At 39.7% G+C, this 26863-nt stretch overlaps 1 protein-coding gene across 4 annotated transcripts in view; it reads right to left on the bottom strand.

The window, feature by feature from the left end:
• Nrxn3 (neurexin 3) overlaps positions 1-26863 on the bottom strand; it is a 1505050-nt gene that overhangs the window by 801487 nt on the left and 676700 nt on the right. For all 4 annotated transcript variants that reach the window (XM_013014269.1, XM_013014277.1, XM_013014291.1 and 1 more), the window contains one exon: positions 10856-10975. In XM_013014269.1, the coding sequence (XP_012869723.1) occupies positions 10856-10975 (120 nt within the window). The remainder of the gene's footprint in view (positions 1-10855; positions 10976-26863) is intronic.

The raw sequence follows: 26863 nt of genomic DNA on the forward strand, positions 1-26863 counted from the left end.
CCTGTAATCCTAGCTACTCAGGAGGCTGAGATCTGAGGATCGCGGTTCAAAGCCAGCCTGGGCAGGAAAGACTGTGAGATTCCTATCTCCAATAAACCACCAGAAAACCAGAAGTGGCACTGTAGCTCAAGTGGTAGAGCACTTGCCTTGAGCTGAAGAGCTGAGGGACAGCGCTCAGGCCCAGAGTTCAAGCCCCACGACCGACCAAAAAAATAAAAAATATAAAAAATAAATAAATAAACAAACAAAAAGCCAGACACCAGTAGCTCACAGCTGTAATCCTAGCTATTCAGGAGGCTGAGATCTGAGGACTGCAGTTCAAAGCCAGCCCAGAAAAGTCCATGAGATTCTTATCTCCAATAAACTACTGAAAAAAGCTGGAAGTGGCATTGTGGCTCAAGTGGTACAGCTTTAGCCTTGGACAAGAAGAACTTCGGAGATAGTGTCCAGAGTTCAAGCCCCAGGACTGGCAAAGAAAGAAAGCAAAAGTGCAAAAAAGGTACCCAGGCTCCCATCTGTAATCCTAGCTCCTTAAGGAGGCTAAAGACCTGGCGGATCAAGGCTCAAAGCCAGCCTAAGCAAAAATGTCTTGGAGACTCCATCTCTAAAGAACTAGCAAAATGGCAAACTGGAAGTGCTTGGCTCAAGTAGTAGAGAACAAATGGGAAAGCATGCAAGGCCCTAAGTTCAAGCCCCAGTACTAGCACAATGGAGAACTTGAGAGAATTTCTGCACCCTGGATCAGGCAGCAGGCCTCAGGTGGAGGCCACGCAATAGCACACATGAAGAGGCGATACTGAAAGGGAGAGACTCCAGGGCCCAGAATGGCGAGCAGTCACAGATAAATTTCCAAAGCATCACATGGAGCCAGCCAGAGTAAATAGACATGAAAGATCACAGAGTGAATGGCTCAAAGCAATGTATAATGATCTCAATTCAAACAGTAGTGGCCTTAGAGAGGAAAAGGATCTTGCTAATGGGGAAGGGAACAGAGGCAATCTCTGGAAAGATGGAACTGTCTTCTATCCTAAGTCAGAGTTGGTGACACCATTATGAACATTTGTCATCAGATGTGTAAGATTTGTGCATCTTGCTGTATGAAAATTTTATGCCAATCAAAACAATGTCCTTCCAGTTCCTTTTAACATAAAGGAGAAAAATGAAATAAGGGAACCAAATTATACTTACTAGTCTTATTTTACAAGGTAAGATAGAATAGTTTATATCATTTATGTCTTTAGATGTGGAAATAAATGTAAGAAATTATGAGTCTATATTGAAAAATACATTAAAATTGTTACCTGTGTGTGACTAACAAGGCAATATAAAAATTATCTTCTGCGAACCAATAAGCTCACAGCAAACTATCGCCATCACCATCAATAAGTAACCAGCCAAGTATACCAGAAATAAATGCACCATAATTAAACATAAGCAATAAAAACAGTCTACCAATGCAGCATGCTGAATATAGCTGAAATGGAATTAGTGAGGCTACAAATTCCAACAACTCATAATAATCCCTGACAAGCTATAACACCCTGGATTGTATAAATGATTTCTCTTTGAGCCATCAGTTTAAATATCAATTGGGACCTGTAGAAATTAATATCTTCTCTGTGAGTCCAAGCTCTTCTTCATGCAGGATTGGATAAAAGATAAGTGGCAAGCAATCCTGGCTCTTGATGAATCGTATATTGCATATGTATTAATATCAGCTGTTGATAGAGTCCTCTAAGCAAGAATACTTTCATTGGACAAGATGAAATCCTTATCGATGAGACTGTCGAGAATGTCTGTATTTCTATCTTGCTCTAAGCAACCCCCAGTTGAATTTGCACCCTCTGTATTCCTTTTAGCTACCTTGACTACTGTGGATCCAGGCATACAAAAAAAGATGTCTGGAAATCATGTTGGTTCCTCAAAAGACTAATTATAGAGCTTCCCTACAACCCATCAATTCCACTCCTGGGCATTTCTCAAATAGACTACAAACAAGGCCACACTAAAGCTACCAGCACAACTATGTTCACTGTATCATTGTTTACCATAACCAACATATGGAATCCACCCAGATACCCCTCCGTGGATGAATCAAGAAAATGTGGCATATATACATATTTGAATTCTATGCTTCCATCAGAAAGAATGGTATTGTACCATTCATAAGGAAAGAGAAAGACTTGGAAAAAATGATATCAAGCAAAGTAAGCTAGACCCAAAGAAATACAGATTGCATGGTTTCTCTCCATTGTAACTTGAATGTGCCTATAAATCTACAAGTAAACACACTGGCTGGCAAAAGACAAAAAAAGTACATTTGGACAGGATCAAATATACAGTAAGATCAAAGGGAAGGATATTCTTAGGAGAGGATCACAAAGACTCAACAGCTATGTGCATATGATCATATAAAATGATGTTTCTCAAAATGAACTCCAAGAAATAGAAACGGGGTTTATTTTAATTTTGCTTTTGTTTTTGTTTTCTTCTCCTTTGACATGGTGTTTCATTTCTGTACCTTTTGTCTTATTCGTAAGTGTATCTGTCTTGGGGAGGATAATGGGGAACACAGAAAGGATGGGACAAAAGGTGAACAGATACAGCAGTGATACTAGAAACTATGTTGAAAATAAACTACATACCTTGTAGGGGAGGGAGTTCAGGAGGGGAAAACTGGGAGAAAATGAGGGAAGAGGTGATGCTGTTCAAAAAGAAATTTACTCATTACCTGACTTATGTAACTGTAACCCCTCTATACATCACCTTTACAATAACAATAAGAAAAAACGTTTAAAAAAAGAGAAAGAAATTGGGTGTTACCTTTGCTGGTGTTTACCCTGGACGCCTCTGTGTCTATTGGTCTTTCAGATCTTCACATTCATGATCCAAGCTCATCCTTTCATGATTCCTTTTTATGATTCCTCTGGCTTAGATTTGCCTACCTAGCAGTACCAAACCAGCACAATGGCCATTGATGGATGGAACAGCAATCCTGTTATTTGAGATTATTCAGTCCTTATTTAACGTGCTTATTTAAGATGAATAAGGTCCTTATTTAAGATCAATAAAGTTAAAAAACAAAGAGAGAGAGTATGATCCAGAAATAATGATATGGACACTAGAAATTACAGTATGTGTAACAGATGCTAACAAAAGTAGTTCTGTGCTCACATGATATAAACCCTTGCAGGTGCAGATAAGCCTTCATTCAGAAGCTACCCCTGAGGTGGCCCTGAGACATTGGCAGTCAAGAGCTCACACTTGCAGATAGACAAGAGAAAGCATGCTTTATGTACCTTCCACAAATACATAAACATACTGTCAAAATGTTTGACTTGTCCATGCCTTTGCTTGACTTCTGTAAAATTAAGAATGCAGTAGGACTGTGGCTAAAAGCTCAGCTCAATGATTGGCACACATTTAAAGTGGTTCAAAAGTAAAAGGTAATTGTGAATGAGATAGATACTCAAGATGAAAAAGGATTTGAAATTGAATGGATGGTAACAATCTAAAAAAAAAAGCTGTTCAAAACTTAGAACAAAGAAAGGCAAGAGGAATAGGTGTGTGTCCTTTCCACATCATAAAACAACATTATTTAACAGATACACTCAATAAATATCTAATTCCAAGAAGGAAGATATCTGTGTTGGACACTGATATTTATGGTTGGTTAATTGAGGTCCAGACTCTGTGATATGAGAGGCATACACATTCTGTTGATAACACAAACATTAAGGAATTTTTGAAAATCAGGTAGATCATTTGCCAGTTTTATTTTTCTCTAGAACTTTCTCTTTGTAATATTTAATTTTTATTGTTATTATAAAGGTGATATACAGAGGGGTTACAGTGACACATGCCAGGTAATGAGTCCATTTCTTTTTTGGACAGTGTCATTCCATCCTTTGCTCTCTCCTAGTTTTTCTCTCCTGTCTCTACCCACAAACATTCACCAATTTTAGATTTCAGCTACATTTCTATTCTATCATTTTAAAATTTCTAGCAATTCCTCTACCTTCAAATAGTCATTTGCCATCTTGCTGTTTATAGTTTTAACATCTTGCTGTTTCCCTCATTAAGGAATTAAACAACTTTGACACACATTTGTTCTCTATTTGTATGAGAATTGGCTTTGACTTGATGAGAATGATGTTTGTATGAACTCATGGGGAATGTTTAACTTTCTGAATCTTACATCATAGAGTAGCCATGAATGCTGTGAGGGGGCTATTAAAGGTGCCATTGTCCTAAACTTCACAGTTATGGGTTTGATTTATCTTTACAACACTCTTACAAGACAACATCTATAACTGTCTACATTTTAGAGACACAGAGGAATCTGTTAACTTGTCAAAGGGACTGGTCAAGATGGTGACAGAGTCCAGGATTTGAACACAGGGACTGTTTCCACTCACACGCTCAGACATTTTGCAACATGATGAACAATACAATAACAGCAAGCAAATATGCAGAAATTGATGGTCTAGCTCCAAAGAGAATAAAAGTATAGTCGGGTGCCTATAACCTTCTTTGTGCAAGCCAAACTTTCAAGAGACGAAGTGAACCACTCAATTTCACAGTGTGAAGAGGCAGGACTGGCATTTAAGTCACTTTTGTTCAAAAGCTCATTAAATTAATGGCTACTGCTATACTATCTTGCATAATTTACTACTATAAGCACTACTAATCAATCTTTTTACAATCAGCATATTATAAATAATAATCAATGTTCACCAATGACTTAATGCCATTCATCAAAGCCTAGAGACAGGACCCTGTGACAGATAGCATGGGGTAAACAGGCTTTTCCAGAATACTAGAATAGGTACTAAAAGAGGGACTAGTACTAATGGGGATTAGAAAATCTATGATTTTTTTACATTTTGTAAAGTGCATAACTTACCATGTTAAACCAAATCATGCATTTTTAAAGGTGTGTGATCTTTACCCTAGCAATGCTTTAAAGTAAAGATTGGATGGACGGTGCTGGGGTACAATGGGAATATCTTGTTTTCTACTTGATTACTGGATTCTTGCATTTCTTCTCCAGCCTGCTTCTCCACCTCCCCTCCCCCATCCCCCCCCCCCCCCCCCCGTAATTCCTCAGTCAATTCTGTCCCAGGAGCAGCTGTGCTTCTGCATGGGATCTTAACCCCAAGGACTATTGCCTTTCCTCTACCTTTATCTCCCCTTACCATGCATTGTCCATAACTCTACTGCAATACTTCCTCTGCTTCATAAGGTCCTCCCCCATGGACCATGACAGCTGGCGATGAGAACCATATCTTTATTCATGCTCATATCCACCAACTGCCTGATGAGTAAATAAATAAGTGTGCTAAGTAGCAAAAACTGCCTTATGAGTAAAATCAAAGAAGGGTTTTTTTGTGGTTTGTTTGTTTTTTTGCATAGACAAAACCTCAAACCAGAGATGAGTTAGAAGCACATAGGCAAACACATGGACGTACTCTGATAAGATAATGCTTACATATGCACATGGAGCCAATAGATAGAATTAGTATACACATGTCTAGCCCTCTGTCTGTACACAAGTATTGCTTAAATTGCCAACTTTCTTTTTTTTCCCTGAAGCCCAAATGGGAAATGTGTTTTTAACAGATTTAATCAATACACCAACCTACATTTAAAAAAAAAAATAAGCCCACACAATAAATAAAAAAGCAAAAGGCCAATCAATAGCCAACAGTGCAGCTTAAGAGCCACTCCAGCGGAAAACGGTCTGAAAAGGTGCTTCACACTCCACTATCTTGCACGATCCACAGTTGCTCGCTATTGATTTGTTGTAAGCAAAGAACATCTATTATCACAGGCCAGTGTGAACCTAGCAATTTCTCCAGCAAGCAGCCCCAGATGGATGGCTCACAATGTAGCACAGAGAGCTGTCTGCTGAGAATGACTGAAGCCCCCTCATTCATTCCCTCTCTTCACCCACAAAGTCAATATAAGCACCCCCTCTCCCCAAACATGCAATGGGATTGCAAAAGCAATGTCAATATAATGCAAATTATATGCCAATCAAAACGGGCGTTCGGAACATGTAATTGTGTGGTTAAAATTAAATAGGCCATGCTCAAAGCTGAAATTTGGGGTCCGGGCAAGGTGTAACAAACGTATGATCCCAGCTACATGGAAGACACAGTCAGGCAGATGGCAGTTCAAGGCCAAGCAGGGCAAAAGTTAGTGAGATTCTCATCTCAAAAACAAGCTCACCCCTATTAATCCTAGGTACTCAGTAGGCTGAGAACTGAGGATCTTGGTTGGAAGTCAATGTTGTCAGGAAAGTCCAGGAAACTTTTATCTCCAATTAAGCACCAAAAAAGCCACAAGTTGGGGGGGGGAGCTGTGGTTCAAGTGGTAGAGCACTAGCCTTGAACAAAAGAGTTCAAGGACAGCACCCAGGTCCTGAGTTCAAGCCCCAGAACTGGCCCCAAAAAGAAAAATAATAAGTAACAAGCTCATTGTGGTGGCGCCATGTCTTCAATCCTAGCTACTCAGGAAGTGGAGATAGGAAAATAATGCTCCCAAATTAGCTAAGGTAAAAGCGCAAGACCCTATCTGAGAAACAAAGGATAAAGCATGTGAGGCTCAAAAGGGGGAACACTTGCCTGGTAAACAATCCCCAGTCTACTTAAAACAAACACTGATAATTTGCATAAAAGCCCTAAAGCTAAAAACATGTTTATAATACATGTGAGAGTGTGCACAGGAGAGAGAGGTTGTTCAACAGTGTTTTTCAGTCTGTAGAAGAGCGAAGCACTCACCAGCAGGCTGACAAATGGGAGTGGCATTGTCACACAATATGGAAAGGGAATTCTGAATTGGCCTGAGGCTACAATGTGCCAAAATATGCTAGAATTTCCCAGACTTAGACCTAGTCGAAAATACCAGTAAGAATCCAATTTCCAAAAAGCATGTCCCTATAAGAACCCTTGTAAAGTTCCACTTCCTTTGTTCTTAAAATGTAGCCATGGTATCATTAGTTGTGGGGGGCAAAGGGGAGTGGGGGAGGGAGGTTCAGGTGTTATTCACCCACTGCTCTCAGAAGAGCAGAAAGTTATCTTCAGAGAATATTACTTATGTAATCCTTCCACAAATCTTATTAGATCTTACATTAACTCCAAAATCAACCCAATGGAAATGAACTCTGTCCCCAGGATTCTACCACTATGTAGAATAGCATAAGGTTATTTCTAAAACAATCAGCAAGGCAATTACACTTGACTTTCTAAACAGATGACTTTTATTTTCTATCTTATGCAAGAAGTCGCTCTTTACACAAGGTAATTGGCTCCAGAAAAGCTATGTCACACCTTCACACAATCATCTTATCTTTGTTAAAGGGAATCACCCTGCAACATCCATCAAACCAAACTCACTTTTCATAAAGAATAAAGAAGTGGGTGGACACTTGCCACTCAATCCTGAAGTATTAGCTACTGGGGAAACAAAGAGTCAGAGGATCATGTTTCGATTCCAGCCTGGAAAGTTCTTGACACTCTATTTCAAAAAGTAAACAGCAAAAGCATGGCTGGAGTCATGGTTCAAGTGGTAGAGCACCAGACTAATGAACATGAGATTCTGAGTTAAAAGCCTGATAATGAAAAGAAAATGATGGAACAAAGTGAAACGGTTTAGAAAACTCAGGCTAGATGAGATACAGTGTTTAAATATGCATGCAACTCTGGAAGGCAACATCTATGTGATGGCATCTTAAATTTGTCAGACAAGTGCCATATGTGGTAAACAGGAAGAGAAGACTAAGGTCATAAATGCTGGAATCTGCATGCAAAGTAGGGGAAGTCCTGAGTGCATACTGTCTGTTAGCACCTTACTATCAAACCCAGACATAAAGGACACTTTTATATATAGACAAATGTCTGCTTTGGAAAATATAAAGCTAAGCCATTTCTGTTGAACCAGTTACCATTCTTGAATAGGTAGTAATCCATTGGCATCTGTTCATTCCTACTAATTGAGAATCAACCTGAGGTCAATATTCCTTTCACAAAAACTTCCAGATTTCATTGACGACATTCCATGAATGAGGCCATGGCACATTTGTCTTATTTAGGTCAAAGGTAGGTAGGAACCTTATAGCATGAATGTCACCTAGTTGATTATTCTTTATTGATAACTGCCATGCCCTTTCGCGTAAGATTCAACCCCTGATCTTTTCTAGCTTCTTTCCTGTATTTTTCTTTCTTCTTTTCCCTCCACTAACTTACTTCATCTTTTCTCCTTTATTCGCAATTTCCCCCAAGATTTTACAAATGCTAAGCATGAGTACATCTGACTGTGCTAGGAACACTTAACTTTTTACACACTAAACTACCAGGAATTATTAGCAAAGGCAAATGAATAAAATGTCAGATAGGTAGCTCCAATTTGAAGATGTATGTGAGATGAAATGACAAATCACAACCCTACGGGTCAGTTGATATGGAAAACAACCATCTGTAATGTTAAATAGGCTAGTATTCTAGGTGGAACAAACTGGCTTTGACACAAGTAACAAAAGAGAAGTCTACCCAAAGAGCCTAAATGTCAATCCTTATAAACATTCAATATAAGAAATTTGAGCATCCAAATATGTGTATATAAATTTAAATTTATGCATATTATAAAAATAAAAATATATATTTTGATTTATATAATATATTTTTATATTGTAAGTATAAATTCATATATATTTATTTATAAGTTTATATATACAAAGTCATAGACTGTACATGTATTACATCTTGCAATTAAAATGCGTGGCTTCATTTCTACATTATCATTCAATAACCTAAGTCCTGGTATTTTCTTCAAGAGAGAGAGAATGAGATGAGCACTTAGGTCATGTATAAGCAGAAAATTCAATGGCATTGCTTACAGAATGAAGTTCAAAATGCATCAACCCACGTGTAGGTATATTAAAAACAGTTTTTTAAAACAAACAGCAGCCAACTGACATTTTCTCAGTCCCACTCCTAGTACTTTATTATACACTAACAAATTGTCCAAGTCAGATAACATGATAGTCCTTATTCTAGACTGAAACACAATCTGCTCTTGGCAAAAGTAAAATCAAATAATCAGAGAAAGCTGCACAGATAAGTTGTTGTTTTTGTGCCAGAAAATAATTGTCCCTGCATGACAGAGAGGAGCTTGTCAATGATTAAAAAAAAAATCCGTACTTACCTTCTGAAGATAGTGCACATTCACTGTAGAGAGAGTAACTTACCTTTCTCTCTCTTCTGTATGCAGGGTCTCTTCCTGACCATTTTTTAACCTGCTATGGGATGTATGTGTGATGAGGAATAAACTTGGGAGGATAAAGAAGCATTATGGCACCTGTTACAGGGAAAGTACCTTCCTAGTGAGTCTACGCAGATAAATTGGATGGAAAAGGAGACTATAGCACAATTCCCCAGGTACTGTGGATTGTCCCATAGCTGCCTGTCTCAGAATGGAATTGTGTTTCCAAATCATCATAGGGAAACAAGATTTTTAGTAACACCAAAATACTTGGCAAGAGCTAGCTGATGCCAAACCCTCCTGCAGACATCGCTCCATTTGCATGACAGAGAATAGGCTATTGCTTATACTTATATGAATAGTACCCTATAATTTTCTCTCTAGATGGCCACATTCCCTCTCTGTGTCTCCTTAACGTACCTTCAGAAAGCAGGTGGAGTGCAAAACTATCAAGAAAATTTGGAAATAACTACGAGATGCCTGCACATGTGATAACACTTGAGAAGTAAGAAATCAAGAAAATCCAAACAGACAAGAAGGACACTGCATTGCAATTGGCTACTCTTCCCTGTGGCATCTCATCGGATGACCTCACTCTTTGCTTCAGTGACATCATGAGCATTCTTACAAAACCAAGTAAGTCTACGTCGTAAATCAAACTCCTATCATAAAGGCTATGTTAAAAATTCAGAAGACCAGATTAGCCCGTCCTACTGAATCTGGTTCTTTTCCCCAACAAATTACCAAGAGTTTACTCATCTTTAAAATGGCCATGTTGGGAAAATACCATGAGAAGGAAGTGGGGAGACAGATTATAGATGCTCACAACATTTAAATATCTCTACCATTAGCAACAAAATCAGTTCCCCGTGAAATTAGTCCTTTCTTAGAACTAAGGTTTTTGACATGCCTGACCCTCCTTAGTAGAGAAAAAAAAAGAATCTATTCCAATATGTGTCTAATACAGATAGGTAATAGAAGATATATGATAGATAAAATAAATATTTTGCATTCAGAAAATACAAATAAATATATAAATAACAGCTATGTGTATATAAGCAAAAATACAAGTAAATTTGGAAAGACCTACAAGAACATCAAAACTTTCTAATTGGAAAGAAAAACTCTTGAATACCTTTATCCTATAGAGGGACTAATAAATCCTCTAAATTCAAACATTTTGAGAAAATAACTATAGTCTTCAAATACCCTCTAAATTCTAGGCAATGCAAATGGGATCTTAGAATTATTATTCAGGTGTTTCAACTAATCAAGAAGTTAACTCTTTATATAAGAAACATAACCTAAATTGCTTCTTTGTTTCTCAATCATGGGTATCCTAATCTAACAAAAAATGAGACAAAGTGTAATCTAACAACAACCAAAAAAAAAAGACAAATAGTGTTATTGAACAATGATTATCTCTTTGCTCTTACTAGAGCAAACATACTAGTCATTTACTTTCCAAGTTCCTGGGGGGGGGAGATTTACTTGTGAATACTTCATATAAACCACCTTTTTATAACATATTGTTCCTTAAGGTGTATCCAAATCTGTTCAATCTATGAATCGTGTAAAAGGAAGTACTCACGGTCATTACACTGGTTTCCAGAATAAGAGGTCATTGAGCAGTCACACGTGAATCCCTCCCACTGCTGCATACAAACTCCTTGGTTGGCACATGAGTCTTCCTGACAGGTAGTACTAGGTCCTAGTAATACATGAGAAGAAGTAGCGGGGAGGAGAGGGAGACAGAGAGAGAGACAGAGAGAGAAAGAGAGGGATGAAACATTAGTTGCATTCAAAGAAATCAACCAAACTTATCATCCTCATGCCCCCATCCACTCAAAAACACAACCACCAAAAACTGGCAACTCAATCACATGCAATAAGGAGTCAATATATACAAAAGATGACAGAAATCCACACTTAGCCACGAAATATCAACAATTACACACAGAGGGGAGAGGGCTGAACACACTGTTCTCCTGTAGGCAGACTTGGCAAAAGAGCTTTGTCTTAAACCTTCAACTAGAAAGATGTTTCATTTGGAACACAGTTTTTGTTCATGAATAAAGCTGAAGTGAGTGGAAAATTGTATTCTCATGATTCTAATATAATACGATACAATGTTTGTTTCTGAAACAAAGTCCCTAAGTCTACTCTGAAAGTTTTTTTTAAAGGTGTTTCATGATCAAATAGAGGAGAAGAAAGAACCCAGCATGTACTGTGTTTTGTGGGTGATCAGCATTAGATAGCAAGCAATTTACCCACTATGCCTTCATAAATTCTCCAATGATGCTAACCAGTAGTTAGTATGACTTCTACTTCGTAATCTCTAAAACTGAGTTTAGGGAGGGAAACTGATTTGCCCAAGGCCACCTACTTCTTCAAAACATGGCAATGTCTGCCTTACCAAGACTTAACTTAAAATACACAGCAATTCTCAAGGTGAAATCCTCAGAGCAGTAACATCTGGAAATGTCTTAGAAACAGACATTCTTGAGCCCTTATCTCAAATGTGATGAACTAGAAAAGATGGCAGAGGATAAAAATCTGTCTTCACCAGCTGCTTCTGACCCAGTCTAAAGTGTGAGGACTATGCTAGTACACCTTGTTTCTGCTCAGGTATTTTAGAAGCATGTCCTCGTAAGTGCAATATGCAAACCTACAGAACGCAACAGAGCATGGTTTGGATATTCAATGGTGTGATGCTTTTCATTTCTATCTTTACTATTTTTATTTCGTGTGTTTCATATGCTTATGATCTGTAAGAGTATAATGGCACACGCAGGTAATTTATTATACCAATTATGTAGGAATTCTCAACATTTTCTTTTCTTTTTTTTCCTTTCTTTTGCAGTATTTGAATTCGGGCCTTCTCCTTCCTAAGCTAGTGTTTTACCACCTGAGCTGTACCCCTAGCCATTTTTTTAAATAGCATCTTTGGTTTACGCGTGGGCCAGGCTGGACTGTGATACACCTACTCATGTTTGGCTTGTAACTGAGATGACAGGCTCATGCCTGATTGGTTGTGAATTTCCCTCTCCCCCGCTCAACTCCCCCACCCCAGCCCAGGGTTGGCCTCAACCTACAAACACTTCAATCTCCACCTTCCAAGCAGCTAGGATTATGAACGTGAGCCATACAATTTTCCTCAAAATTATTTTCTGATTATGAGTAGAAAATTTAAAAACTGATGATTTCAGCCTTAAAATCTTTCTGCTAATTGGGCATCTCTCTTTTTCCATTCTATTTTTCTCCTCATTTCTGCCTGAACTTTGAGATTATACAACCCACCTACACCTTTGGAGATGTCTTAATATTCATTCACAAACCTTCATGGCTTTCCCAGACAGCTTCAGCGAACAAGGCTGATACATTTGACTCATCAAATGTATTAGTCAAGAGCTAATGGCTTAGCAATACTTGGCTGAGTGGGGTAGGGGGAGTATCCATTGTAATTACTGCAAATTTTGAGATTTCCAAGCTTCGCCTCACACAGGTACAGAATATTAAAATATAAGCATGAACATTCCAAAGAGATACAGGACTACAAAGTATTTGCCTCTGGATGGTGAGACATTTTGTATTTATTCATGAAGGGTGGAAACAGTAAAAGCCATCACTCCCTAAGACAAAGCTATTAGGATGACTTAAGAAGGTTCAAGACCATTACTAACACTGGGGGGAAACGGCACTGCTGCTGGGTTTCTGCAAGTCCTATTTTCCATGTGTTTCCCCCATGGAGAGATGAAAGGAGGAACATGGTCATGTTCTCAGTGGGTCTTAAACCTGAGCATTGTGTCAGACAAGTTTCATTAACAATGGCAAATCAGGACAACTTCTTTCAGAGGATAAAAGCTTCTGAGAAGTCCACAGGACTCCCTGACCAAACAGCTCTCACCAGACAATGGACTAGTAATTCAATTGTACTCAAGAATCAGCCACACATGGAAGGCTTTCTCTTGAAAGGCAAAAACTTGGGGGAAACACAATAACTCTTTGCATGTTGATTGAATCAGAAGACAAAGACTTCTGCCAGGCTTTTTTCCTCCCCTCTAACTGCCATGTTTTAACTCTTTTCTAAGGACCAGCCTCAACACCTCTCCCTAAGAAAACCTGCTCCAGTCACTCCAAAAAAAAGAATTCTCCTCATTCTTGGAGGCCACAGCTCTTATAATCTGCATTATGTGTTTCTTTGTATAGTATCTAACTTAGCATTTTATGATTTTGCATCATTGTCTGCTTATATAATCGTCTAATTGTGTTATCTTTTTAGGATTTCTCATTAAAAGATTGAATTCTGTGTGTGTTGTTAGAAATCATGTAACACGCTTTGGTTAGGTCCTTTCTATGTGAAGACTACTGTGCAGACCCCGAGAAAGTGAGCCAGCAGATGTGAGGTATCACAGTACCAGTAATTTCTTTACTGTCTGGCATATCACAATGAAATGTAAGTTCGAAGCCCCGCCTCTCTCATCCCGCCTCTCTCATTCACCTTTATATCCCTAATTCCTGGTGTATTTGGAATGCAGTAAGGACTCAAGAAATGTTATTGAAGGATTAAAGAACAGAGGAATTAAAGAGTGGAAGGAAAGGAGAGGGGAAGGGAGGTAAGAAAGGAGGAAAAGGGGAAGGAAGAGAAGTAGGGAAGGAAGATGAATGAATTACTTTAGAACTTAAGACAAAAACGACTTTCCTAACAAAAATTTATTTACCTAGAATTAATTACTTAGAATTTATCAAAATCAGCTACTATAAGCAATCTTTTGCTTGAAGCCAAATGTCTTAAAAAATAGGCTCGGAATGGATGGAATTTCATTGCACACAATTCTTTCCTCTTCTGATTTAACCACTGGCTGCATTCAGTCTTGCCAGAAGCAGAGACAAAGGACCCCTTTGTGAACACAAGCCTGGCCTAGTCTGAAATCACTAAGTGTTGAATGAACGAGAACTTAGTTTTGAATCCAGAACACATTCTAGATCAGAATTTTACTTCACCTTATTTAACTCACATTCATTTCAAATCAGTATATATTGTATAATATACACATAATAGCAATGACTCAACAACAATAAGAAACACACCCTGGGTCAGGGAGTTTCAACAATACTTTCAACCATAATTCTCACATAATATTTATTATATGCTACACACAGTCCTAAGTGTGTTTACCATAATAAATCAGTTAATGTTCCTAAGTACATGCTAAAGAACTAGTATTAAAAGATAGGGTGCCAAGGTGGCTCATGCCCATATTCCTAGCTACGTAGGAAGCTGAGATCTGAGGATCAGAGTTTGAAGCCAGCTCAGTTAAAGTCCCCATGAGACTATTATCTCCAATTAACCACTCACAAATGGAAGTAGAGCTATGGTTCAAGTGGTAAATCACTAGCCTTGAGTACAAAGAGACTAAGGGACAGCACCCAGGCCCTGAGTTCAAGTCCCACAGCTGACAAATAAAAGAAAATAAAAGAAAAATGGAAATGGAAGAAATAAATGATTTGGGAAATAATTGGCTGTTGGTTAATGCAGAAGGCAAGAACTTCACAAAAGTAAACTGAGGTACATGAATTTCTTCAAGCTCTTAGCGGTAGCAAGTAGTCAGATGAGGCTTGAACTGATGCTAATTCTACAGCCTTCTTCTGTGTGTGGCAAAGCAGAAGAAATTGTGGAGCTATTGGTTTAACAAAAGCAAATTAAATAAGGTATTTCTAACCTATAACCAGAGAAAGATAAGACAATTTTAAGCTAAGCTCTTTTAAGATATTTTAAGATAGGGATGTGGATTGATTTAAAAGGATAATTTCCAATGCTATTATAATTCAAACTTCAGTTAAAGCTAAACAGGAGTATCTACTTTTGTCCAATTATGTGAACAGAAAACTACTAAATTCATAAGAAGATCTAAATAATCTTACTTTTTCTAATATACTCTGCCAAATCAATGTCAAATTTTAGACATTTCAAGGTAACACAAACCTTTAAGGATTATATATGAACAAAGTCAATCCCCTCCTCATTATTATTGATAGCTGAAAACTTCAGAGAGGCCAAGAAATACTTCTATAAAGACAGGGTGTACCACTTTTGGATTCGATATATAATCAAAGTTCACAACGTCACATTTCCATTTGAGAAATGATAGTCACTTCTCTTCATATAGTAGAGAAAGTAACAGAACAAACCAAAGGATGCCTGAAAACACAAAACAAGCTGAGAGTGATGTTAATACTTTTGTTTCTAACCCCCTGCTCTGTTTACTACTTTACTGAGAACCATAAAATTGTGTCTTGTTTCTTTTCTGTTTTTTTTGTTGTTGTTGCTGTCAGATGATGATTTGACAGCTGTGACCAACTTCTCATGGTTCTTGAATCTGGAACTGTTTTCTCCTCTGTAAGCATTGTCCCATACTGCCATTTCGTGCCTGATACGCCTCAAATATACCTCCGCGTCAGACACAGACATCAAAAAAGTGCAACCTGCATAGGACACAAGTATCACAGTGTAATTTCTCTACATTATTGCCTGGACAAGACTTCACATAACCTACCTCATAAATGTCCCTACTGCAAATGCATAAATATTGCTATACCAGCAATAATCCTTTTCATTTTTTTTTTACCTTGAAGCCAGAACCTCAGTCTTGTCAATGTTCAGCAAGGCAGCAAAACTACTCTTAACCAAGAATGTTTAGCTGAGGCTTCACAAACAGAAGTTCAAAGTCACATCATCAGGACAATGAGTGAAGACCAACAATGATATCTAAAATGAAGATTACTGACTAATCTTCAATTCTTTTCAATTACCTCAGCCCTCTATGATAGATTAGGTATAAAGTATCTGAAGGTGGACATGAGAATTTGTTGAAACTAAAATTGCCTTCACCGAATCTTTAACTCAACAATCTTGATCAACAATAGATGTTTAATATCCAGCACCTTATGACAAGGACTAGTTTATCTTAGTGCGTTGATTTTAGCAGTAAAATATGCTCCCAGTGTCACCAAATTGAAGCTATAACAAGTTCTACCATGTCCACAGGCTTGTAGAATTCTTAGAAATCTCTTGAATTCTAGGTTCTCCAACACAGTGGTACCGGCTCTAACAAGGAGCAGTCCTCAATGGTTAATGAACTGAAGATAATGGTTCTACCTTAAGAGGAAAGGGATTTACCTTACAACTTTTCCATGATAAAGGATGGGCTAGAGTCCATGCCAGTCCTGGTTATGGTAGATGTAAAGGAGGGGATGACAGGTACTACAAAGACTTCTTGCTCAATACATCCTTTTTTTAAGGGTATCTGGGTCATAAAGGCCCAATGATGAGATCACTCCTTACTTTCTTTCTCATCCTCTCTCTCTCCCTCCCTCCCTCCCTCCCTTCCTTCCTTCTTTCCTTCCTTCCTTCCTTCCTTCCTTCCTTCCTTCCTTCCTTCCTTCCTTCCTTCCTTCCTCTCTCTCTTTCTTCCTTTCTCTTTTTTGTTATTAGAGTTTTTTGTTGATTGAAAGCCACATTGTGTAGACCAAGCTGGCCTCCAATTTACAATCATTCAGGGGCCTTCTAAGTGCTGGGATTTTAGGTACGCACCAGTGTACCCTACCACCCTTTTTCTTTTTTTAAAGAAATCACGAACAAACCCTCACAAATCAATGCCATTTTAAAAGTCTAAACTAAGGCCTCATTGTGAGCTACTCATTTATCTCCCAGCATTGCTATAATTACCCAGTGGGGCAACAGAAAGTAGGGAGAGGGGTGGAAGGGAAGAAAGGGCTTTCAAAAGCCAGATGTAACAAAAAGAAATTACACTTTGCCTTAATAAACATTGTGCAAATATCATACAGACATTATTTAAAATATTGATAGAAAAACTTTCTATGGTTAAGAGTACTCTCAGTCTTGGACCACCTATAATTTCTGCTTCAGAAATAAATTCAGAGACATGCCACATGATAAAGTGGGAAAATGATTATAAGCTTTAAATCTAGTTTTGTCACTTATTAGCAATGTAACCCTGGCCTGGCTGCCTAAACTCAGTCTCCCCACACAGATACACCATGCTACTCCCTCACATGGGGATGAGGATTAAATGAGATATAGAAGCAAGCTCATCATGAAGTGGAATCTACCCATGAAAAATCATGGTCATGACGGAATTTGAATTTGCTAAATTCTTAGCATGTGCCTGAATAAAGACTTTCAATAAATGCCATAAACAGTTCAACTAGACAGCAAAATTCAACTTTCTTCCCATTCAAGTTGGTGTTAGTCTAGAAAAGTTAGCCTAAGGAAAAGTAAGTCACGTTTATAGAGATCTCCTACACAGATCTCCACACAAAATTGAGGGACAGAAACAAACCCACGATGGGATGTACATGGGTTTAATTCTTATCTCTCCCACCATTTCTCATAAGGTAAACAAATCACTTCTGAATAACTGATTTCTATTATGTGAAGTGCTACATTTTATTATATAAAATATAATGGGAAACGTGAGTCAGCCCTTAGCTTTGGGGGAAGAAAATAGAGTGGAGGAGCTATCTACATTCCTCACAATAAAGAAAAATAGAAAATTAAAATGTCCTTTAACTGCTAAAAGCTTGTCAAAAAATGTCACAAAAGAATCCCCAGATGTTCTAAGTAGTGAATCCCAATACATTGACTTCCTCAAAATATCTAGCATTTCACCCCCAGAGTGAATCAATTCAAGATTCCTTTACCTGTCTGCCCACATCTGGACAGAGGGAAACTTAAGATTTCTAGAAACTAATTCATTCACCTTCTCATTATCTGAAATGCAGGGGCAGTTATTCTGATGAATCCCTTAACCAAATGAAGAGTTGCCCTGTCATTACTCACAGTTTATGTCATCTGCTCTCTCCAGATGGCAAAACGTAAGCATTGCTTTTACACTAAGGGTCTTCCATGGACAAGCTTTTAGAGATTCCTTTCTTCTCCAGTAATATCCCTCATGAAAATGAACAGGAATTAGCAACTTCCTTCTCAAAGCTCCATAGATTTCTTCAAGCTAGCCAAAGTATGGAAGAGGGCTATAGCTCATCAATTCGGCATCTCCCACGGCTTCCAGCAGGAACCAGTGACGAGCTCCACCACCCCCTCTAAAGGTGAGAGGTACAGAGTCTAGCCTGAATCCAGGACAGACAGTGAGGCTCTTCCTTTATGACACATCTTAGTAATAACCCGTGGGGCCCGGATAAGCAGCAGGGCCCAATAGTCAGCGTGGCCCCAGGGTCCAGCCCGCTGGAGGGGCGGGGCATCAAGAAGCCAGCCTCACTGACTGCTCCACTGACCTACCGCGCCACCCACCGAGCCTGACATCACCGCCCCAGGGGGCGTGCCGCCGGAGGGGCGGGGCACGCCACCGAAAGGGGGCGGGGCGTGCTACTGGAGGGGGTGAGCTGCCTATTGGGATTGGGTGAGCTGCCTATTGGGGAGGAGCTTGGGGGAGGAGCATGAATGGCAGTTTGAAGTCATTAGTGGGGGAGGGGCTGTGTGCATATATAAGGGGTTAGGTGGGAAACAGTCTGGAGGAGACCAGGAGTCCTGGGGGGAGAGGAATCCAGAGGAGATCCGGAGTCCTGAGGAGAGGAAAGTAAGGGAAAAACTGGAGTTCAGAGGGGAGTAGAGGAGAAGAGGGTAGGGCAGGGCAGGGCAGGCCTGGGGAGAGCGCAGAGGCCTGCAGAGGAGGAGGAGGGGAAGAAAGGGAAAGCCTTCCCTTGGAGCTTTGGAGCTTTGGAGGTCTGGGGTTGGAGGTTTGCAGACCGACTAATAAAGGTCGGGGGTCAGGGCTGCCAGTTGGAGGCTTGGTGGTTGAGGCTGCCCTTGGTTCTGGGTATCTAGCCCAGGATAAGGTAGTCTCAGGACCCCTTGCAGGTGTACATAGCGTAAATACACTTCTTTGGTCCACCTTCCACTGTGCCTCGATGGATTGTCTTGCTCTCCGGAGGTCATAAATTCTTGTCATAATGTATAACTATGTCAGCTAGTAACTAGATGAACAGCCCAGCAAGGAAAGATAGGGAAAACAGAAACAAGAGCTCATTTTCACCCTAGACCTACAAGGTTTCATCTGTGAGGGAGACTTACTTCCCCTTCTTGGCCAGGTAAAGATGAGTCCAAGGGCCCTATCTCTTTTTCTCTGTCCTGCCCTGCTGCCCAGTGGCTCAGTTCCTGCAACTGCTCTTTTTTTTTTTTCCACTAGGGAATGTCAGTGTCATCCTGACAAAATACCAATCAAATCCGAATCTCTGTCCTGCGTCAATTAAGGCATCATCCTCAGGATCATCTAACATTTTGCAACAAAATTGTGCCATCTGTCTCTTCCATGTCATCTGCTATCACCATGTCACATTGACATTAATTCAGCCCAACTGAACTTTTGTGGTGGTAGCAGTTATGAGGCTTGAACTCAGGGCTTGGGTGATGTTGCTGAGCAGTTTTGCTCAAGACTAGCAGTTTATCACTTTGAGCCACAGCTCCATCTCTGGTTTTCTGGTGGTTAATTGGAGATCAGAGTCTCAGGGTCTCTCTTGCCACAGCTGGTTTCAAACCATGATCCTCAAGAACTCGGTCTATGAGAGAAGCTGTAATTATGGATGTAAGTCACCAGTTCTTAGCACCCAGTTGAACTTCGTATAGTTTCCCAAATCAGTCAAGCTTTTAAACTGAGTTCCTCTGCTCATCTCCTTCAAATATTCTTGACCTTCTTGCCTAACAAGAAATCCTGGGCCACCCAACTTGATCACCTTCCCAGCTAGAATCTAGCCAACCTCTTCCATGCTCATTGGCTCTCAGGATGCACAGCTCCAGGACAGAAGTTTTCCCATGCAGTGTATATATTGGCTGTCTTACTGACTTCTTTGATTTCAGAGACTATATCTCTGTAGAGACTGAAATCATCCATGCAGTTCATCTATTACCTAAGAACCCAACACATGGGTTGACACTGTATTTCTGTTAAACTGACACTATATTTCATTTAAAAAGAGCACAACAAAAACAAGAAAACTCAATCCATCAGATTGAAATGCATTTGTGTGTGTATGTAAGCATGTGTGCATGCACACAAGTATGCACATGCACTAGTGCTAGGGCTTGAGTTTGGGGCCTTTCTTTCACTCAAGGCTACCATTCAAGCCATAGCTCCACTTCTGGCTTTTTTGTGGTTAATTGGGGCTAAGTCTCTTTTCCTACCTGGGCTGCTATCCCCAAATCTCAGCCTCCTAAGTAGCTAGGATTGTAGGTGTGAGTCACCAGCATCTGGCTTAAAATTCATCTTTATGGCTCATTGTAATATTTCATTTTGAATACATTTGCCTTTACATTTCCCATTGCCTTATTTTCCTGTCATATTGTTTTTTTTTCTGTATTCCATATATAATGGTAATTAGAGCTATCTTTGCCCACAGGTTATAGCTGGAAGAGGCAGCTTATGAGTAATGGTATATACCTCAGAGTCAGGAAAATTAAAGCTGAAAGTATTTGCATCCAAAAGCTCATTTGTTGAAAAATAGGAAAAAAGGAAGATGAACCAAAGTAATTACAAAGAAGGGTAGTTCCTGCCACAAACTTAGAGGCTGTCAAGTTATTACAAGAATGGAAGGAAGTTTGTGACAACAGAATGGTAACCTACAATTCATACTTTTGGCTAGACTGCTTCTATAAAAGGGCAACTAATAATGACCCAAATGGTCTTATTTGGTAAACAATATAATAAGCCTAGAGATCAATCTAATAACTTTATTGTATGTTTGCTCTAAACTATTTCTTCCTTTAAATGGGAACACTCCTATTATTGTGCCTTTATGAGGTGCTCATGTTAGGATCTGGAGGGTCAAAATCCTTGAAGTTATAAATTAGAGGTCAAAGTTGAAGACTTTAGTTTGTAGTTGTGTAGTTTCCTTCCTTCCTTCCTTCCTTCCCATCCTCCTTCCCTCCTTCCTTCCTTCCTTCCTTATTTCCTCTCCTCTCTCTCTTTCCTTTTTTTCCCTCTCTCTCCTCTTCTCTGCTTTTCTTTCCTTCCTGGAGCTTGAACTCAGAGCCTCAAATTCTCACTTGGCTTTTCTCTGATACTTTACTACTTGAGCTATGGCTTCAGTCTGATATTTTGCTGGTTAATTAGAAGTAGAGTCTTACAACTTTGAACAGTGATTCTCCAGGTCTCGGACTCCTGAGCAGCTAAGATATCAGGTGTGAGCCACAGACACCTTGCCGATAGTTGACATCTCCTAGATTTTGTCTGAAGGAATGTCAACAACTTCATTGTGTCTCACATTATAGAGCAAATCCCGCCCTCCCTTTCTAGAGTAGTGTGCACTGCATCTGTTTTTAACAAATAAACAAAACGCCTAAAATCAACAGTATTACCAAATGAGGATAACATATTTTGAAACTGAATGTCACTGTAAAGTGTTAATGCATTTCAAAGTATTCATCTCAAGTTTGGCTTTTTCTGTTCATTTTAATCTAACAGAATATCTTCCAAGGAAAGGTGAAGATAAGAGAATTACATTCAATAAAATAACTATGGAGAAATCTTATTTGTCCTCCTAAGAGATAGATTTTCCTCCTAGATAGGTATTATGGCATATAAGAAAGAAGTCATAGTAACATAAAGGATCTTTTTGTGTGTGTGTGTGTGTTGGGGGGGGTGAGTCTGGTCGTGGGGCCTGAACTCTGGGCCTGGGCGCTGTCCCTCAGCTCTTCAGCTCAAGGCTAGCACTCTACCACTTGAGCCACAGCATCACTCCCAGCTTTTTTCTTTTTGCTTATATGGTGCTGAAGAATCGAACCCAGGGCCTCATGCATGCAAGGCAAGCGCTCTACCACTGAGTCACCTTCCCAGCACCCATAAAGGATCTTTGAGATAGTCACTTTATAAAAGCTACCTTTGCCTTACCCACTTCTAACCATTTTTTGTTGTTGTTGATTGAAAACCCTGCAGAGGCCCTCTGAGACTGTCTTCCCTTCTTACTCATAGCTGCAAGCGAGGGAAAATGCCCTTGTTTTTCCCTTGTTCTTCTGAGTCAAAGCAGCCTGACCCAACAAGACCAGTGAGCCACTCCTGACTTCACCGGGTGGCTCTCTGAATGGCAGAGGAAACCCTTCCTGCTGATCCTCACTGGCATCCCCCCATGCTGGCATTTTGCAGGGAATTCAGGATAGAACCCACGCATCTTCCTCTCCCACGAAAGTACCCTTTAGCCCTAGATCACCAAACAGGAAATTACGGTGCCCAGCTGAAATCCCCAATGGGAAATATAAATCTCTGGAAGATTTTAATGGTACTAATATCTCGCAAATGCCTAAAAAAAACACAATATTTCTTTAAAAGTGAGTGAATATTGCATGACGGGCTGTTTCATAAGACTCAAGCAATTACATGCTCTGCTCTAGAAAATGACCTTCCTGACCTAGAAAAATAATAAATTAAGAACTCCAGTGGCTTTTGTTTTTCCTTCTTCTTTAAAGTGCTGCCCTCTCTCTATGGTGAATGAACGAAAGGACTTCAGATCCCCACGACAACCCCTCGTAGGGCCGTTAATCCCTTTCTAGAAGGGATTCTAGAGGGATTCTGGGAGGTGGTGGTCTCACAGAATGAGGCCATACTTCTTCTGGGCCCACCTCCCCATCCTCTCCACGAGCTCTTCTCCTCTGTGCACGTTCTTCGCCATGCACTGATTTGGTTTTCTGTCACCCTTGTAGAAGAACACTGCTGTCAGCCCCCTCCCCACAGTAGCCGCTGTGTGGGAAGTGGGACAGCTCGAAGCCCTCTCATGTAAAGACCCCCGCGGGTCACACAGGGCAGCTTTCAGTCCAAAGTATAAATGGGAACAAGAGCCTTCTCTACCTTGCAGGTCAGCTTTGGTCAACGCAACTTTGTTAGCAAAAGAACAGGAAAAGCGGAAACAATAACCAAAGGTTAGTAAGAGGAAGAATCAACCACATATCATTACAGAAACGAGAAATGCAGTGTGCATAACCAACATCACTCAGACAACTGATAATGCCAGACAAGGTCACAAGAGACAGCACAAACGAGGGGACGCGCAGACCAGGGTAGAGCAGGCCTCCTGAGAGCCAAGTCAGCAGAGCAGGAGCAAGGAGACAGTGGACACAGCACAAGCAATGGGGACAAGAGCCCTCCCACACGCACAGAGCCAGCCCCAAGGCCGTCCAGAGATAAAGGCAGCGTGTAGCCAGACTGAAAGACAGGTGTGCACAGACAGAACCCACAAAAATAACTCAGAACATTTACAAGTTGAGGATGAAAGAGTCACTTGGAAATACCTCTTGTACCCACCTGAAAATGCCACCAAAGAAACTGGCTCCAAATCTAGACTTTTTTTTTTTTTTGGATGGGGGGAGGATATAAGGGCGTGGTGTTCCTGGGGCTTGAACACTATCCCTGAGCTTTGGATTTTTGTTTGTTTGTTCTTGCTCAGGGCTGTTACTCTACCACTTGAGCCACAGCTGCATCTCTAATGTAGGCATTTCTATCAAGGTGATTGATTTGAGAAAGTCAACGTATCTAGTTGGTTCATCTTATAGCCAAATCGAAAAGTTTGTGGGCAAAAAAGGCACCAAACCAAGATCCTTTTTATGTACATGAAGTGCACATTTTTCTCAGATGTTTATCATCTGTGATGACAGGATATCATTTCTAAATAACAGTGTGTTGGTCTACATAGCAAAGTTGGCCTCAGTATCAACATAGGGTAAGAGTTGTACCAGCCAAGCATTAAAGAAACCAGGCAGGATTTAAAGAAATCCTAGCCACATTCCAGAGGCCAAAAGTCACAGTTAAAAGCTGACTAGAAAATATGCTTAGTTTCTAAATTTTACATACTGGTGATATTAGAGACACCAAATCAAAACCTACTTTAAGGGTTTTCTCTGCTACAAAAAAAAAAAAAACAAAAACCCTGAGACCCATAGAATATTGTAAAAATAATTCTGGACTCAGATAGCTCAAGAAAAATAATACATTGACTACTTGAGGATGTTGAAATGGCATTGTTAAGGACATTAAGAGGAACACATGATATATCCTAGTAACCTAAATAAATAATCATGAAACATAGTTGTCATCTTAAAGAAACCCAGGTCTTAGTTTTTAAGTTTTGTTTGTTCTTCTGTCCCTAGACATAAAGAATCATGATATGCATGCTATTTTTTATGTTTTCCATATTGTTTAATACCCAAAGGCCTGTTGGGAGTCACACGTATATACAAGAGATACTGAATGACAATGACACCTCACTGTAGACAATGTTTGGGGTGTTCTATTTTCCTTCTCACTGTCTTCCACAGATTCATCTCCACAGGACCCTGAAGAACTCCTGGGATCCTTCATGAAGGCTTATTCACAATAGGGCAAATTTCCAATGACAGTAATTTATGCCTACACCCACTTTTTGGCTATTTTTCCTAGCCACTTAGGCTAATTATCTATGTCATCTGTGTACAATAAACAAGGGCCTTCTTCCCCCAGCACTCAGCCCTCCACTTCGTCCCACCCAGTAGGGCAGTCATAATGCTCAATGGGCAACCATCATAATTATCTCCATGGCAATAGAGTGCAGTGTTATTAGACCCATGGGAGCTGCCATAGATGTGGATGGGGAGCCATCAAGTCACAATATCCGGCTTTGAACAATCACCCATACTTAGAGGAAAGTCAGAACCCACCATAATGCATGGGATGAGTCAGGCTGAACTACACACAGAACTGCAGGCAAGAATGGGAACATTTCCCCAATTGATAGGTAATTTCCTCTCGCTAATGTGCTCCAGGCTTCTCTCAAAGCTCTCTTAAGCAGGGCCCATTCTCCCCTCCATACTGCACATTCTGTAAAAGTGAGCTGAGGCCCCCTCTTAATCTAATACTCCAGCTATACTTCTTGGCACCCTGATTTTTATATTCTAGAGAGCCGTGCTTCTGATAGAGCAGTCAAAGATACATGTGGCTAAAATGTGCTTTAAAAATTTGTAATTGGAACTGAGGTATGCTGCAATATGCATAATATTAGAGGCTAAATATGATCAAAATATTAAATAGCTATTGATAAGTTTAGTCAACTACAGGCTAAAATGATCATATTTGAGATCTACTGGATTAAGTAAAATATAAAATGAAAATTAAGTTTAGCTGCTATTAGATATTAGGAATGATTAATTTACAGGTGATAGATGTTTGGGCAATGTAACCATACAGTTAAAGTGGTGATTCCTTCTGGCTTTTCAATCAGAATGAATGAAATCATATGATTTTAAAAAATAGCTTTTATAGAGAGCCTTATGCTTTTAAAAATGTGTTTGTTGTTGATGTTGTTTTGTGCCAGTACTGAGGCTTGAAATCAGAGCCTCATGTTCTTGCTTAGATTTTTCTGTTTAAAGTTGGCACTCTAGCACTTGAGCCACATTTTCACAGCTGGCTTTTTGCTAGTTAATTTGAGTCTGTCAGATTTGTCTGACCAGGATGCCTTTTAACCATGTTCCTCAGATATCAGATTCCTGATACTCAGATTCCTGAGGTATGATCCACTGGTGTTAACTTACTACGTACTTTTATTTTGTTATTTAACTTGATTTGATTAATTATTCCAAGATAGCTGAACCTACTATCACTCCACGGTCTTCTCAAGTAAGACAATTTAATTCCAAATGCTGTAGATAGCCCAATGTAGCCTTGACTTTTATAATTTAAAAAAATAAAGAAGAAGAATAGGCCAAGGAACTCCCCCCCCAAAGAAAAAAAAACTGAGTTGACTTAAGTATTTCTGGAACATAAAATTGTGATCTTAAGTTCCTTGTGATTCCCTATACCTGTCTCCCTACACACACACACACACACACACACACACACACACACACACACACCACATTAGGCTATCAGAATGAAAAAAAGTCCTAGGTAAAGGAAAACTAGCATAGACCATAGGAACTGTCAGACTTCTACTCTTCTTCCAACTCTCATCACTGTGAGTCATACTGAGAAGCTGATTAGAATCTTTTCCAAAAGTGTACTTTTACAGGGATGAGTGAGCTCAGATGGAAGTTGGTTAAAAACAGGAGTGAGCTATGAAGTTGAACACAAGAGGTGAATAAGCAGATTTGACATGGTAACTTAACAAAGGATGCAAGAAAACATCGCACAAGGGACCATGAGACTCAACCAGAGGACTGAAGAGGTAGATCTTGTCAACCAACCCAACCCAGCTGCCCCCTGCTGGCTCAAACTATACTGTTTGAGTTGCAGAGAAGGGTTGAGATTTGGAAAAATGTGTAAAATTCCTTTAACATCTCAAAGGAGATTGGATTGTCCACAAAAACCGGCTGAGCTTGGTCTATTGTGCTAGATGGGCCAGCAGGCAATCCTATTAGATGGCTCACACGAGATTATTTATAAACAATCCCGTGTTTATTGAATACCAGCCACACATCAGGCATTTTATTTTTCTGATGTATACATATGACCTTTGAAGGTAAGTCTTATTGCCTTATTTATTTATTTTGGTCATGGGGCTTGAACTCTGGGCCTAGGTGCTATCCCTCAGCTCTTAGCTCAAGGTC

The sequence above is a fragment of the Dipodomys ordii genome, unplaced genomic scaffold (assembly GCF_000151885.1).
Source record: "Dipodomys ordii isolate 6190 unplaced genomic scaffold, Dord_2.0 Scaffold2, whole genome shotgun sequence".
NCBI lineage: Eukaryota > Metazoa > Chordata > Mammalia > Rodentia > Heteromyidae > Dipodomys > Dipodomys ordii.